The sequence below is a fragment of the Oncorhynchus mykiss genome, chromosome 1 (assembly GCF_013265735.2).
Source record: "Oncorhynchus mykiss isolate Arlee chromosome 1, USDA_OmykA_1.1, whole genome shotgun sequence".
Taxonomy (NCBI): Eukaryota; Metazoa; Chordata; class Actinopteri; order Salmoniformes; family Salmonidae; genus Oncorhynchus; species Oncorhynchus mykiss.
This window is the reverse complement of record NC_048565.1, coordinates 52,231,732-52,245,969: the sequence shown is the minus strand read 5'-3', so window position 1 is coordinate 52,245,969 and position 14,238 is coordinate 52,231,732. Positions and strand designations below refer to the sequence as shown.

Genomic DNA, 14,238 nt, shown 5'->3' with positions numbered 1-14,238 from the left:
TAATGGAAACAGCAGATATGGGATAGATGTAATAAAGATTGACAAAATTTGTATCCGTTCGACAGAGGTGTATTTTTATTGTGTTTAACTGTCTTTATTTGCGACAAATGATGATGCAAATTGTGTTTTTCGAATAAATGATTGCCAAATCATTTTGAACGCAATGGCATCACTTAGGCCTAATTATTATGCTCCACCCCACATTGAATTATAAATGCCTACTCCTTCAAAAATCCAAAACAACAATTTGCAGGACAAGGATTGTCCTGACTTTCAAGAATGCCTGAATTGCTTCACCTTGCTTTTCTGGTCGACCCGATTCGAGTTTCACCTTCTAATTAGTTCATATCTACAGTGCAAATTTCACCTTGGCTTGGTCCGTGGCGATACGATGGCACATGTGGAATTATTAGAGTATGGCAAATAGTAGTCAATTATTGTATTCTATCCATGTTTGCGCTCGCAGCCTACCTGAGACATGAAACAGAGAGGTGGCTAGGCATACAGGCTGTCACCAATTTACTAATGACCAATTTGCCTAAATGGAAACACTTCAACCTCTCGCTCTCTCTCTCTCGCTCTCGCTCTCTTGCTCTCTCTCGCTCTCTTGCTCTCTCTCGCTCTCTTGCTCTCTCTCGCTCTCTCTCTCTCTCGCTCTCTCTCTCTCTCGCTCGCTCTCTCTCTCGCTCTCTTGCTCTCTCTCTCGCTCCATATATATCTATCTACACATGCACCATACAGTATGACCATGCACATCTCTTGTACTGAATAGTATTCACATCTTAACGTATTCTTTGTGATGCAGTGATAGCCAGTGTGCTCTACAGTAACACTTTCACAGTGAGGATTTGGCTAGCAGCAAAGCTCTAGCCACATTTCACTCACAGACCTGGCATGGTGAACATACCCACAGAATGCTGCAGTAGGGATGCCTTCAGGATACAGCACATATGTTCACTGTCCCAATTGGACGACAACCAATTTCTTCATGTAATCAAACAAACAAACAGATAGACGCCCAGATAAACAACTGTCTGGGAGTTAACTACATGCTAGCTTGTAGCTTGACTAGTTATATGTCTGTATTATTCATTAATTACATTTACAAATGATATCACCATATGCCTAAATAGGTGCAACACTTATATATAGCTCACATATCCATTGTAAAATAAAATCATTATCGAGTTTCCCTACAGGCTGGGAGACAAAGGCATCTTGCACTGTCACAGTTCTCTACACTATTATAACGCTTAAATAACAATCCAAATTCCTGCTGGCTAAAATGTTGCCTAATATATATATATATATATATACCTACCTGATGAAGAATAGATGTGTCATTTCATTAGAGGCTCTGATGCCAAGAAGGGAAGTAAGAATGAAAGGAGGAAAAGAAAAGCTTCAGACGAGACCAGGATCCTGGATCAGGAGAGAGCAGGTTTGTGTTGGTACTGTTCCAGTATAGGCCAGACAGTGTTGTTGAGTCCTGTTGTCTGGTAATAATGTCCAGAGGAAAGGCTCTTCTCTTCACAGCCCAGGAGAGAATAGGGTGTGTGTGTGTGTCGGTGTGTTTGTCCATTGACTGCCGAGGACATGATTGCATACCCCGAAAAAGCTTTTACACCTCTTTAATGGAGTCACCCAGCCATTGCTACCACAGCCAAGTCATGCCAGAAGATGAGACAGAGAGGGGGATTAATACAGAGAGAGAAAGTGTCTGAGAGACGCACAGAATGAGAGGAGAGAGAGAGACGGAGAACAATATGGAAGTCTTTCGAGGGGGACTGTGAGAGGGAGAGAGAGGTCTACAAGAAGTAGGGAACAGAGAGATGAGAGAGATGGAGACCGAGAGAAACAGTCGGTGTTTGAGCCAGGGAAAGAGGGAGAAAGAAAGAGACGATTGATGTTTCTTCATTGAGAGAGCGATAGAGGCAGAACAGCGAGACGGTCGAGGGAGAGAGAGAGGCATCAAGAAGCAATGAGAACTAGTGAGAGAGGAGAGAGACCTTCATCTGAGAGGGGAAGGGAGAGAGAGCATTAATACAGATGTGAGAGCATCAAGGTCCCTGGTATCTGCAGGCTGTGGGCTTTATGGGGTCTGTTCAACACTCCTCTCTACCATCTGTCACTTCACATGGTACAGTCAAGAAGTGGTGAACACACACACACACACACACACACACACACACACACACACACACACACACACACACACACACACACACACACACACACACGACCTTACGATGACCAGCATTCCTTTCACTGGGCCAGACAGGCCTGTGTGTCCATTTCAACTCTCTTCCATACGGTCACTGCTCTTCTCCTCTTCTCCTCTCTTCTTCCCTGAACACTGTTTCTCACTTAACGTGCCTCCGTGCCCTATTTATGGCAGAGCATGTGTAATTCTCTCTCTCTCTCTCTCTCTCTCTCTCTCTCTCAAGCAGCAGTCATTCCAAATGGTTGGAACTAGGCCATCAAGCTATGACAGTGTCAAGCACTTACACATGGTCCTTGTGTTGGAGGGTGTGAGCGTCATTCCTGTCCATTGCAATTGTTTTCTTACATTTTCTGAAGTATCGGATAAAATCACATTTTCTGAAGTCCCAAGTCCTCTCGCTCTTGTTCTCATTCTCTGTCTCTCTCTCTCTCGCTCTCCCTCATTGTCTCTCTCGCTATATCTCTTTCACTGAGAATGAAGACTATAATATCAATAAGGCACCTCAGGGGTTTGTGGTATATGGCCAATATACCGCTGTTAAGTTATTATGCACGAAGCAACTCGGAGTGCCTGGATCCAGCCCTTAGCCGTGGTATATTGACCATATGCCACAAACCCTTGGTACCTTATTGCGATTATAAACTGGTTACCAACGTAATTAAAGTGGTAAACAATTCTTTTTTTTTTTGTCATATCCGTGGTCTACTGCCTGATATACCACAGCTTTCAGCTCAAACCACCCGGTCTTTTTTTTCTGTCAGGATATTGTGAGACTATGAACCCTTTGTCTTGGGTTTGTAAAGGTGACAGTTCGTGTGTAATTCTTATTTTCTAGGGGAATGAATTTTCAGGGAATCTTTTCAGAGGCATTGCTTTCCTATGTAGACAGATGAGATAAGTGCAGGGTGTGTGTGTGTGTGTGCGCGCGCGCAGAGGTCGCTCCTCAGTGACAGTGGCATAGAGGTGACAGATGTGCTCAGAGAGCGAGATCACACACAGACACACCTGAATGGACAGTCACGATCTGAGAGAATAATCAGCATCTCAGGAACATTTTGCCTCATTGGTTATTCATTGCCTTGTCTTGCATTGTGTCTCTGTCTTATTCATGGGAGCTCTGTGATGCGTGTGTTTTTTAATGACTAATTGGATCTAATTATCCAAGTGTGTGTGTGTGCGTGCGTGGCGCGTATGTTTTGATCGTGTGTGTGCGTGCGTTTGCACACGCACGAGATCTCGTTGTCAATGTGTGTCGACACCGGTTTAAAGGCAGGTCGAATGACGCAAGGCATTTCCATCAAAGAGATCTCTCTCTGTGTTTAGCCCGCCGACTGCTTGTCTTGTCAACTCTGAGGATGATGGGGGCATCTGAAAGGGTTTTGGGTGAAATGTTCGCTTCCAATTTAAGATTTGGTATTTGCTTCCGACAATAATTGAACCAATGGGAGATGGTTCTGCGTATAGTAGGTTAGCCACCTGACATCGGCAGATACTGCAGTACTAAGAAATACCAAGGGTGCGGGAGGAGCCAAGTTGCTGGGAGTAGAAAGATGTTACACCATGTTGTTCATGCACTGCAAGAATATGCAGTTAATCAATAAAAAATGTTTTCTTCGTGAGCGAAAATAAACTCAAATTCACATCACTCACTCACACGTCTAATCCCGAGACCTGTGCCTCAGTCGTTAGGCGCGAAAGAAACGGAACTGAAACAGACAGATGGACAGGATTGTTTCCGATCTGACCGACTAGTTCCTGATTCATTCGCCCTATTTGTCTGTGTGTGTGTGTCTCTTTCCTCTCAGACGATGCTACAGGTTACGGTCCGGTGTTTGAGGATCAGCCGGTCGAAACCATCTACCCCGAGGAGTCGCCTGAGGCCAAAATCACCATGAGCTGTCGAGCACGAGCCAACCCACCTGCCACATACCAGTAACATATGCTCTGCTCTCCTCTCTGCTCACCCCCTTAAATACCACACGCTGTGTGTGCTGTTTGTCGCCCCCCACCCCCCATCTCTCTGTCTCTCCCCAGCATGATGGCCAAGTCTGGGGGTCCTAATACATGCCTTTAAAGGACTTTAAAACATCCAGGCCTCATTCGCCATTGCAAATCTTGAAATGTGGAGAAATGCATTGTGATATGTATGTTTTAAAATGAACGTGGTCTTCTCCTTCTTCAGGTGGAGGTTGAACAGCCGGAGCATAGACCTGGATGGTGATAACCATTACACTCAGGTCGGGGGCGACCTGGTCATCTCTAACCCCATCAAGAACAAACACGTTGGGAACTACTCCTGTGTGGCCACCAACGACTACGGCACTGTGGTCAGCCGAGAGGCTGGCGTCCGGTTTGGATGTGAGTGGATGGGACACTGGGGGCGCGATCGGGTCCACTGTTCGTTTTGTTGCGTGACACATTATCATAGGCAGGAAGGACGGAGGGATGTTTTATGAACAGGGGCTACACTTTCATGCCTATGTTAGTAGAGCTGTGATAGTAGAGCTGATAGTAGAGCTGTAGAGCTGTGATAGGGCCTCGGGAGGGAGGCAGCAGCGCCACATCATAACAACTTTGGAAATTACATTTGAATGGTATAGAGTGTGGCACGAGCCGGAATCACTTCTGCCGAATCAATAGTTAGTTCCCTCCCTTTGAAATATGACAGCTGCAAATTGTAAGCCTGCTAGCTAAACTAATGCAGGTTCTGGTTTTAAAATGGCTTTGAGCTAGGAGGTTACAGGGTTTAAGGGTATAGGAGGATAAGTGTTATTACTTAAATGAGGTGAGGGAGAGCATCACAGTGGATTCTCCAGGCACGTTAATGAATCTGAACTCTCGGTCTTCCTCTTCCCCCCCCTCTCTCCTCCAGACCTGGACTTCTTCTCATCTGAGGAAAGAGAGGCGGTGCACGTGAAGGAGGGCCAGGGGGCAGTCCTGCTCTGCGCTCCCCCACCACACTACCCACGTGAGTGCTAGCTAGATTAACAGCTGCAGCTAATTCTCTGACGCTAGGCTATTTCTACAGCTTTTGCCTTAAGACATGTCTTCAAAATGTATCATTAAACGGTCATAAGATGTCTTGAAAAGTATCTATCTTCAAGTGTCTCAAGACGTCTTGACTTAATGTCTCAAGATGTGTCGAGACGTCTTAAGACAAAGTGTGATGGCTGGGGATGAATGCTAGGGTGCTAGGTTAACACTATGGTCTGTAGCATTGCACATATTACATGTGTCTCTATTCCAGTATTAAATCCAACAGTATGTTATGGCAATTAACCCAGATAGTCATAACAGTGAAAATCAATGAAAGTGTGCCCCCTGCTGGTGACTGGCAGTACTGCTTCATGAGGCTGCTTCTGTTCTGACACATTGTAGGCTATATCCTCACACTGTAGCCCTGAGCTGAGTTTTACCCTTATAGCCTCAGTGTAGGGATGTGTGAGGCAAAATAAGCTGTTTTGAATGCTTTTTAAAAATGTAATTTCATACAGTAGCTTTGTATTCTTCGTCAAAGGTACTTTACACTAATCTGTTCAGGTTTTAATATCTGTGTCGGGCATGTTTCTTGGCCCAATTTTGATCTCCTTTATTTGTATATTTCTTAATTATTGATCTTCGTTAAACAAACCTATTTGGTATCAACCAGGAGCTCCACTAGAGTTCTGCACAGCAGATATGCATAGTCATTCTTATGCAAATTATACACCAAAATCATTGTGTGAAATGACGGTAAACATACATGTATTTCAGCTGCTACTGAATTACAGTTCCTCAGTGATACTTGTCCTTTTCAACTCTTTTCATTAGCGTCATGATGACAGTTTGATATTAAAGCATCAAATGCTTTCGTTGTTATAGCTTTCATTTTAAAGTATCGTTTGGGTCAGCATGATAGTGTGGTTTGGGTCAGCATGATAGTGTGGTTTGGGTCAGCATGATAGTGTGGTTTGAAAATAGTGTAAGTATAAGAATAAAAGAGCCTTTCTCCTGGCTCGGCTCCATCTTGGCACTCCGCCGCTCCCCCACCTCCTCTGTCTTTGACTGACAGATTCAGGCTTGATCGCCAGGTTGAGGGTTGTGTATCTTTTCTCCACAGACGAGCTGTCATTCCGCTGGATTCTGAACGAGTTCCCTATCTTCATCACGCTGGATAAACGTCGCTTTGTCTCCCAGACTACAGGGAACCTCTACATCTCAAAGGTGGATTTCAGAATGTGTCTTCGACTGGACTGCAATGCCACCCTATCATTTCACCCTACCATACTTTTTTTTTTTTTTACACACCCTATCTGGTCAAAGGTAGTGCACTATCATGGGAATTAGGGTGCCATTTCTGACACAGCCTTTGAACTTTATTGAGCGACGCTCACAGTTTTATATAAACTGAAGAAAGGCTGAATTTACAGCATACAAATGTTCGTGTAAAAACACACGGTGACAAACATGGGCTACATAATACAGGATATAAGATCAAATGTGTTTTACCTGAATTGTTTACGTCTCTCACCAGGTGGATTTATCAGACAGTGGCAACTACTCCTGCTTCGTCTCCAGTGCCTCCATCGCCAAGAGCGTCTTCAGCAAGTTCATCCCCCTCGTCCCCCTGACTGAACGTTGGTTCCTGTTTTTCAGTTCCTTTTTTAACTGTCCTGTATGTTGAGGTAGAGGAATCTATTCAGCAAAGATTCCTGTCCCATCGTATCTAATAGTATGCACGCACCATGGCCTATAATAAAAGTTGTCGTTACCCTGGAGGATTTCCGTAATCACACAATTGCCCACTTTTTTTGGTTTGGAAGATATGAATCTGTTCAGTGCAGATGGACACCATATTACCCTACAGTATGTGAGATCATTATCAAGGTGTTAGATATCACACAATTGCCTACTGTTTGTAGTTTGCTTAGGGCAGTAGAGTTGGTCCAGCTTGTGACCAGCGAACCACATATGAACATTGTTAAAAAGAGGTCGGTAACAGGCGAGAACCCAGGCAGTCACCATCTCTGGAGTTGGAGTTTGAGATCACGGTTGAAGTGTTGAGAGAGAGCCTTGTGCCTGTGTTGTTTATGGTTGTGGGAAAGGCTTGATTAGAGAAATGATTGAGATAAAAGATGGAGAGGAGGCCTCGCTTTCCTCAAGGGTTCATAAATGATTACTTGTTGGTGATGTACTCTCAGTTGGTCCTGTTTGCCGAGTTTATTTTCACGTTACCTAGTACCAACCTAGCAGATTTAAAAACACAAACTAGCATGTTCTTAGCCTGGTCCCAGATATGTTTGTACTCTCTTGGCAACGCCTGTGGTCGTGTCCTATTTGGCGATTACATGCATGGCGATTACCCAAGGAGTTGTCTATAGCACAAACGTAATAGGGAGCATGGGAGCGTGTCGTGTTCTAGTTGAAAAGGTTGTAGGGGAGGACAGTTTACCCGGTAACACTTCATGGCTTTGTCATGCACATGTTTCATTATGACCACGTTACTACTACACAACACGGGCCTCTGGCTGTGTCATGGCCCATATTTAGCACTGTATTGGACACTCATCCTGAAGGGCAGACTGAGCTGGAAACTGTGTGTGTGTGTGTGTGTGTGTGTGTGTGTGCTACAGCATAGCTAACGTATCCTACCCGACACAACCGTTTACAAGAAAGCGCCTCCAACCGTATATTGTCCGTACACAGAGTTAACTAACACAACATCTTGTTGCTGGTCTAAGTTGTTCTGCCTCCTCGGGGGTTGTTATGAATAAACAGGTGACTCACATCCAGTTGTTTCTATTTCCTGTTTCTCCACCAACCAGGTCCAATCAGGAAATACCCCGCTGACATCAAAGTCAAGTTCCCAGACACTTACGCACTGGTGGGACAGAATGTCACAATGGAATGCTTCGCCCTGGGAAAGTAAGTATGGATAAAGCCAGTGCATTGCTACAAGTACATATATTAGAGCATCACTTATACTTGCTATCCTAGCTCAGACTTGAGAGTATGAAATAGTTTATTGTAATACAGCTGTATGTATAGATTCTAATGACAAGGCTATGGGATTATAGGTCTAAGCTCCTCTCCGTTGTTCTCACTTCTTATCCCTCACTCTCCACAGCCCCATCCCTCAGATCCGCTGGAAGAAGATGAACGGAGAGCTGCCGTCCAATCACGACGTCAGCATGGCGGGGGCCCACCTCCACCTGTACAACGTGCAGTATGAGGACGAGGGGACATACGAGTGTGAGGCCCTCAACTCCAAAGGAAAGGACTGGCACAGGGCACGCGTCTCTGTAGAAGGTGGGGCTACTAATAAGGTATATATTCCCCAGCTTGGTAGTAGCAAATTATTTGACTTGCAAATTGTTATGATTTAACACCTTTTCAGGCCTCAGTTGAGTTGTGCAGGTGGCCTGGTGATTAAGAGCGAGCAGTCGGGCCAACAACCAAAAGGTTGCTGGTTTGAATCCCTGAGTTGACTAGGTGAACGATCTGTTGATGTGCTCCTGTAAATTGCTCTGGATAAATGCACAATTCTCACATAGATCATGCATTGATGTTGAGCGTTGATCTCAAGATGGGATTTGGGCCTCACACTGTCTGTTTTCCTCATCTCACTCTGTTCCAGCATTCCCGGAGTGGACCGAGTCCATCAACAGTACAGAGAAGGACATCAGTAGTGACTACACCATGTCCTGTGTGGCTAGCGGCAAGCCCAAACCCCACGTACAGTGGCTCAAGAACAGCTATGCCGTAAGAGAACTTTCACATACCCTTTTCACACTGCTGAGCTGAGCCGAACAGAGCCAAGCAGAGCTGTGCTGAGCTGGTCTGGTTAATCACCCATCATAGTTGCTGGTACCGTAATGGAAAATACCATATGAAGACAAAACATCTGAGCCAGCACAGTGTGGTTGGGGTTGGCAATGTGAATCAGGCAATAGTACTAGGGCGACGCACAATTGGCCCAGCGTCATCCGGGTTTGGCCGAGGTAGGCCGTTATTGCAAATAAGAATTTGTTGACTTGCCTAGTTAAATAAAGGTTAAATAAAATATACAAATGTATATACTTTTAAATATTGCTCCATCAGCTATGGTGTATGCATAACCAGGCCTGCTCAGTACAGCTTGATTTGGTTTGGCTCGGTTGAGTTGTGTTAAAATTCCTGTAGTGTTCCAGCACTACCCTCTCAGCAGCCAAGCATCAGGGTGGCAACTGTTGTGACCGGGCCGCTAGCATGGGTACTCTGAATAGTCTGAACACAAGGCACAGTCAAGATTCAGGAGAAGGTACCTCTTGTTGTTTCTGAGGAGGTGCCAGCGTGGAGAGGAGGAGAAAGGAGAGGAGAGGAGAGGAGAGGAGAAGGGAGAATATGAGGAGGGAAGAGAGGCAAGCTGAGGGGTCTTGTGTAGCTCAGTTGGTAGAGCATGGCGCTTGCAACACCAGGGTTGTTGGTTCGTATTCCCACAGGGGACCAGTACAAAAAATGAATTTAATCACTAATGTAAGTGTCTGCTAAAATGCAACGAGGAGAGGGAAAAGTACTTGTTTCTGAGGGTGCCAGCCCAAAGAGGTTACATATCGAACGGTCCCAAACACCAACCCCTGTCAGGAGGGAAGGCAAGTGGGAGGATTCTGATGCCACTGGGATACTTCGTTATGTATTATTGACGGTTTCATTAAGTCAAATAAAGTAATTTTAATGCTAAAGGGATGCTATTTAATTCAACACTGCATCAATTGGCACACGCTATTCCTAGATTTCAAAAGCATTTTGATGTTTTCAACGTCAACGTTGAGATTTTCACAAAAGTGAAATCTAGATGTTGTCAGTAAAGCGTCACTATTATTTCCTGTGATGAAATCTAGATGTTGTCAGTAAAGCGTCACTATTATTTCCTGTGATGAAATCTAGATGTTGTCAGTAAAGCGTCACTATTATTTCCTGTGATGAAATCTCAACGTTGATGTTGAAACATCCAAGTGCTTTTATTGTAAAATGACATTTTAGGATATATTGAAATGCTGAAGGATATAATTGTGCCATATTTATTTATTCATTTTCTGCAGTACGATAAGCGTGATTTGAGGTTCAGTGCTCTGACGTTTAAGGACTCTGGGATGTACCAGTGTATAGCAGAGAATCGCCATGGAGTCATCTATGCTAACGCAGAGCTGCGAGTGATTGGTGAGTCAAAAGCTCAGAATCATTGTAATTGGCTCAGTCCAAAGATTAAAGGTCACCGCACTAGCTGACCAATTTGGACTGAAATTAAAACATGAAGTTGCCGTGTCAGTTTTCATCGAGGCTACGTTACACATATAAACAAATAACATAGTCCAATAAACCGACAGCATGCCCTTTTCAGCGGTGACTTGATCCAAAACACGTCCTAATTATGGTAATGTGGCATGAACAGAAGTCAATTGCTAACACACACACCCCCATGCTTCTCTCTGAGATTTTTTTCAACACTTTTTTTGTTTTAACAGAAACAGTTTAATTGAATAAACCCTAGTGTAATGACTCAAATATTTTTTCTCTGTGGCCCTATGCAGCGTGCGCCCCTACGTTTGAGCACAACCCTGTGAAGTGGAGGATTCTGGGAGCTAAGAACGGCAGAGTGGTCATAGAGTGTAAACCTAAAGCAGCTCCCAAACCCTCGTTCTCCTGGAGCAAGGGCACTGAACTGCTCTTCAACTCTACCAGGTCAGCATCTGGGGTTGGGCTAATCTGCCTTCACAAAGACCCACCACTCACCACAGGGACACTGGGGCTTCCTGTGCCATAATCACTCTGAAACAAACTACCCAAATCACTATAGCTGAATGATCTCTGTCTCTCTCAAACTACTGAAGTCACCATAGCCAAATAATCCCTGTCTCTCTAAAACTACACAAATCACTATAGCCGAATAATCTCTGTCTCTCTCAAACTACCAAAATCACTATACTTGAATAATCTCTGTCCCTCTAAAACTACCAAAGTCACCATAGCCAAATAATCTCTGTCTCGCTCAAACTACCCAAATCACTCTCAACCACCTACCACTAACTCACTACAGAGGAATTATTTAATAACAGAGATGTCCAACATGACTGCCTGCCTACCATGTAGGTTCTGGAGAGTTTTCCCTGTCCATGTGAATGAGTGCTGAATAGAATGTTGCCTTACAGGATTTGCTCTTGTCACATGTGTATTGCCCTTGTCTATGTATTTTGTACACTCTGAGGATTTTGTGATCATCAGTATCCGATCTCTTGCAATGAAGTAGCTGTATCTGTGTTTTGTAACACTCACATATTGTGTGTTATCATCAGGGTGTTAATCTGGGAGGATGGTAGTCTGGAAATTCTGAATGTGACCGAAGCAGACGAGGGGCGTTACACCTGCTTTGCTGAGAACAATCGGGGCAAGGCCAACAGCACAGGCTCCCTCTCCATCACAGGCAAGCTACAAACACACAATGCACGCACGCACGCGCGAGCACACACACACACACACACACACGAGCCTTGCACAATGGCAGTAGGTAGCACATGGGATATTATAGCGTGCATTTGTTTTGTAAGATTTCCCAATTACAAGCATGTACAGTATGTTGTGAGCTTCTGCTAACTGTACGGCGTGTCAATTATTATTGTTGAGTACATGTTATGGGAATTACACTGAACAAATATTTTAACGCAACATTGTTGGTCCCATGTTTCATGACCTGAAATAGAAGATCCCAGAAAAATGTTCCACATGCACAAAAAGCTCTCAAATGTTGTGCACAAATTTGTTTACATCCCTTATAGTCAGCATTTCTTCTTTGACAAAATGATCCGTCCACTTGACAGGTGTGGCATCAAGAAGCTGATTAAACAGCATGATCATTACACAGGTGCCCCTTGTGCCGGGGACAATAAAAGGCCACTCTAAAAAGTGCAGTCTTCTCACACAACACAATGCCACAGAGGCTCAAGTTGAGGGAGTGTTGAATTGACATGCTGACTGCAGGAATGTCCACCAGAGCTGTTGCCAGAGAATTGAATGTTCATTTCTCTACCATAAGACACCTCCAACATCGTTTTAGAGAATTTGGCAGTACGTCCAACCGGCCTCACAACCGCAGACCACATGTATGGCGTTGTGTGGGAGAGAGGTTTGCTGATGTCAGCGTTGTGAACAGAGTGCCCCATGGTGACAGTGGGGTTATGGTATGGGCAGGCATAAACTACGGACAACGAGCACAATTGCATTTTATCGATGGCAATTTGAATTCATAAAAATACTGTGACGAGATAATGAGGCCCACTTTTTTTTTTTAAGATATCTGTGACCAACAGATGCATCTGTAATCCCAGTCATGTGAAATCCATAGATTAGGGCCTAATGAATTTATTTCAATTGACTGATTTCCTTATATGAACTGTAACTCAGTAAAATCTTTGAAATTGTTGCATGTTGCGTTTATATTTTTGTTCAGTATATTATCATAAGGAATAGGGTGTCCACCAACTCTGTCCAGAGTGGACGAAAACACGCTTTGGTGATGAAATTTCACTTCCTGATATTATATAGTATTTTATCAATACAAATATGATTCTTCATGTTCTGAATCATTCAGTGGGGTCTTTCTCTAACATATAATTAACATTATATCTAAAAAGTCAGATTTCGTAACCTAATACATCCTATAATAAGCACCGAGCGGTGCCGCTTCTCACAGCGACTTTTGAGGATTTTCCGTGATGTGGGGGTCATCTGCAAAGTTGTTTCTGCGGGTCGCAAAAAGCTAAATTAACGTGACACGAGCTGAATTCAATGTGAAAGGCTTTGAGAATAAAAAGCTTGCAGTAACGCTCAGTGCTCTGTTGACATTTCACAGAGATACGCTTGTTTTTTTCTTCAGGGAGAGATCTCTGAAAAATAACAGGAATCTTGCATTAACGTGAAAAGCGTATGCTAATATGAAAGTACTACATGTCTCAAAATCGATATCTATCTGCTGACCTCCTTTGATTTAGTCACCCTAATCTTGGCCATCCTACGAGGGTAAAAACTCCAATAACATTTGAACGGCTCATGATAGAGACGTGAGGTTTGGATCATTGGTTTTCTTGGAGGAGTATCTACACAATTAACATTTCCCATTGGTCAAAATATGCGCCTCCCAGTTGGCGCAGTGTTCTAGGGCATTGTATCGCAGCGCTAGCTGTGCCACCAGAGACACTGGGTTCGCGCCCAGGCTCTGTCGCAGCTGGCCGCAACCGGGAGGTCCGTGGGGCGACGCACAATTGGCCTAGCGTTGTCCGGGTTAGGGAGGGTTTGGCCGGATATCCTTGTCTCATCGCGCACCAGTGACTCCTGTGGTGGGCTGGGCTGGGCGCAGTGCACGCTAACCAAGGTCGCCAGGTGCACGGTGTTTCCTCCGACACATTGGTGCGGCTGGCTTCCGGGTTGGATGCTGTGTTAAGAAGCAGTGCGGCTTGGTTGGGTTGTGTTTCGGAGGACGAATGGCTTTCGACCTTCATCTTTCCAGAGCCCTTACGGGAGTTGTAGCGATGAGACATATTGGTTAGTAATCCAAACCTCAGATACCCTAAAATGTAATTCAACTATAATATTTCATATGGAAAGAAGTATGTTCAATACGAAAACGATATTAGCAGGTGCGTGTCCTCTTCATCATGCGCGCATGCACGAATGTACAAGTCTGTGTCCCTGTAGTAAAACGCATATTTCTTGCTCGTTTTGGAAGAAGCAAGCCTGAAACCTTGAACAAAGACTACTGACACCCAGCGGAAGCCATAGGAATTGCATACTGGGAGCTAGATTTTATTATTTCCCTATACGTTCCATTGGAATGGCATGGGCCCTCAAAAAAAAAAAAATTCTGGCTGGTTTTTCTTATTTTTTCCTACCATCTATTGTGTTACATTCTCCTACATTATTTAAACATTTCTACAAACGTCAAAGTGTCTTCTTTCCAATGGTACCAATTATATGCATATCCTGGCTTCAGGGCCTGAGCAACA

General features: G+C 44.3%; 1 protein-coding gene across 2 annotated transcripts in view; it reads left to right on the top strand.

Annotated features, from left to right (window-relative positions):
• LOC110524655 (contactin-1a) overlaps window positions 1-14,238 on the top strand; it is a 114,800-nt gene that overhangs the window by 75,626 nt on the left and 24,936 nt on the right. For both annotated transcript variants that reach the window (XM_021604503.2, XM_021604512.2), the window contains exons 4-14: window positions 4,030-4,156; window positions 4,407-4,582; window positions 5,097-5,192; window positions 6,324-6,427; window positions 6,738-6,840; window positions 8,029-8,128; window positions 8,331-8,512; window positions 8,841-8,965; window positions 10,285-10,402; window positions 10,774-10,924; window positions 11,536-11,663. In XM_021604503.2, the coding sequence (XP_021460178.1) occupies window positions 4,030-4,156; window positions 4,407-4,582; window positions 5,097-5,192; window positions 6,324-6,427; window positions 6,738-6,840; window positions 8,029-8,128; window positions 8,331-8,512; window positions 8,841-8,965; window positions 10,285-10,402; window positions 10,774-10,924; window positions 11,536-11,663 (1,410 nt within the window). The remainder of the gene's footprint in view (window positions 1-4,029; window positions 4,157-4,406; window positions 4,583-5,096; window positions 5,193-6,323; window positions 6,428-6,737; window positions 6,841-8,028; window positions 8,129-8,330; window positions 8,513-8,840; window positions 8,966-10,284; window positions 10,403-10,773; window positions 10,925-11,535; window positions 11,664-14,238) is intronic.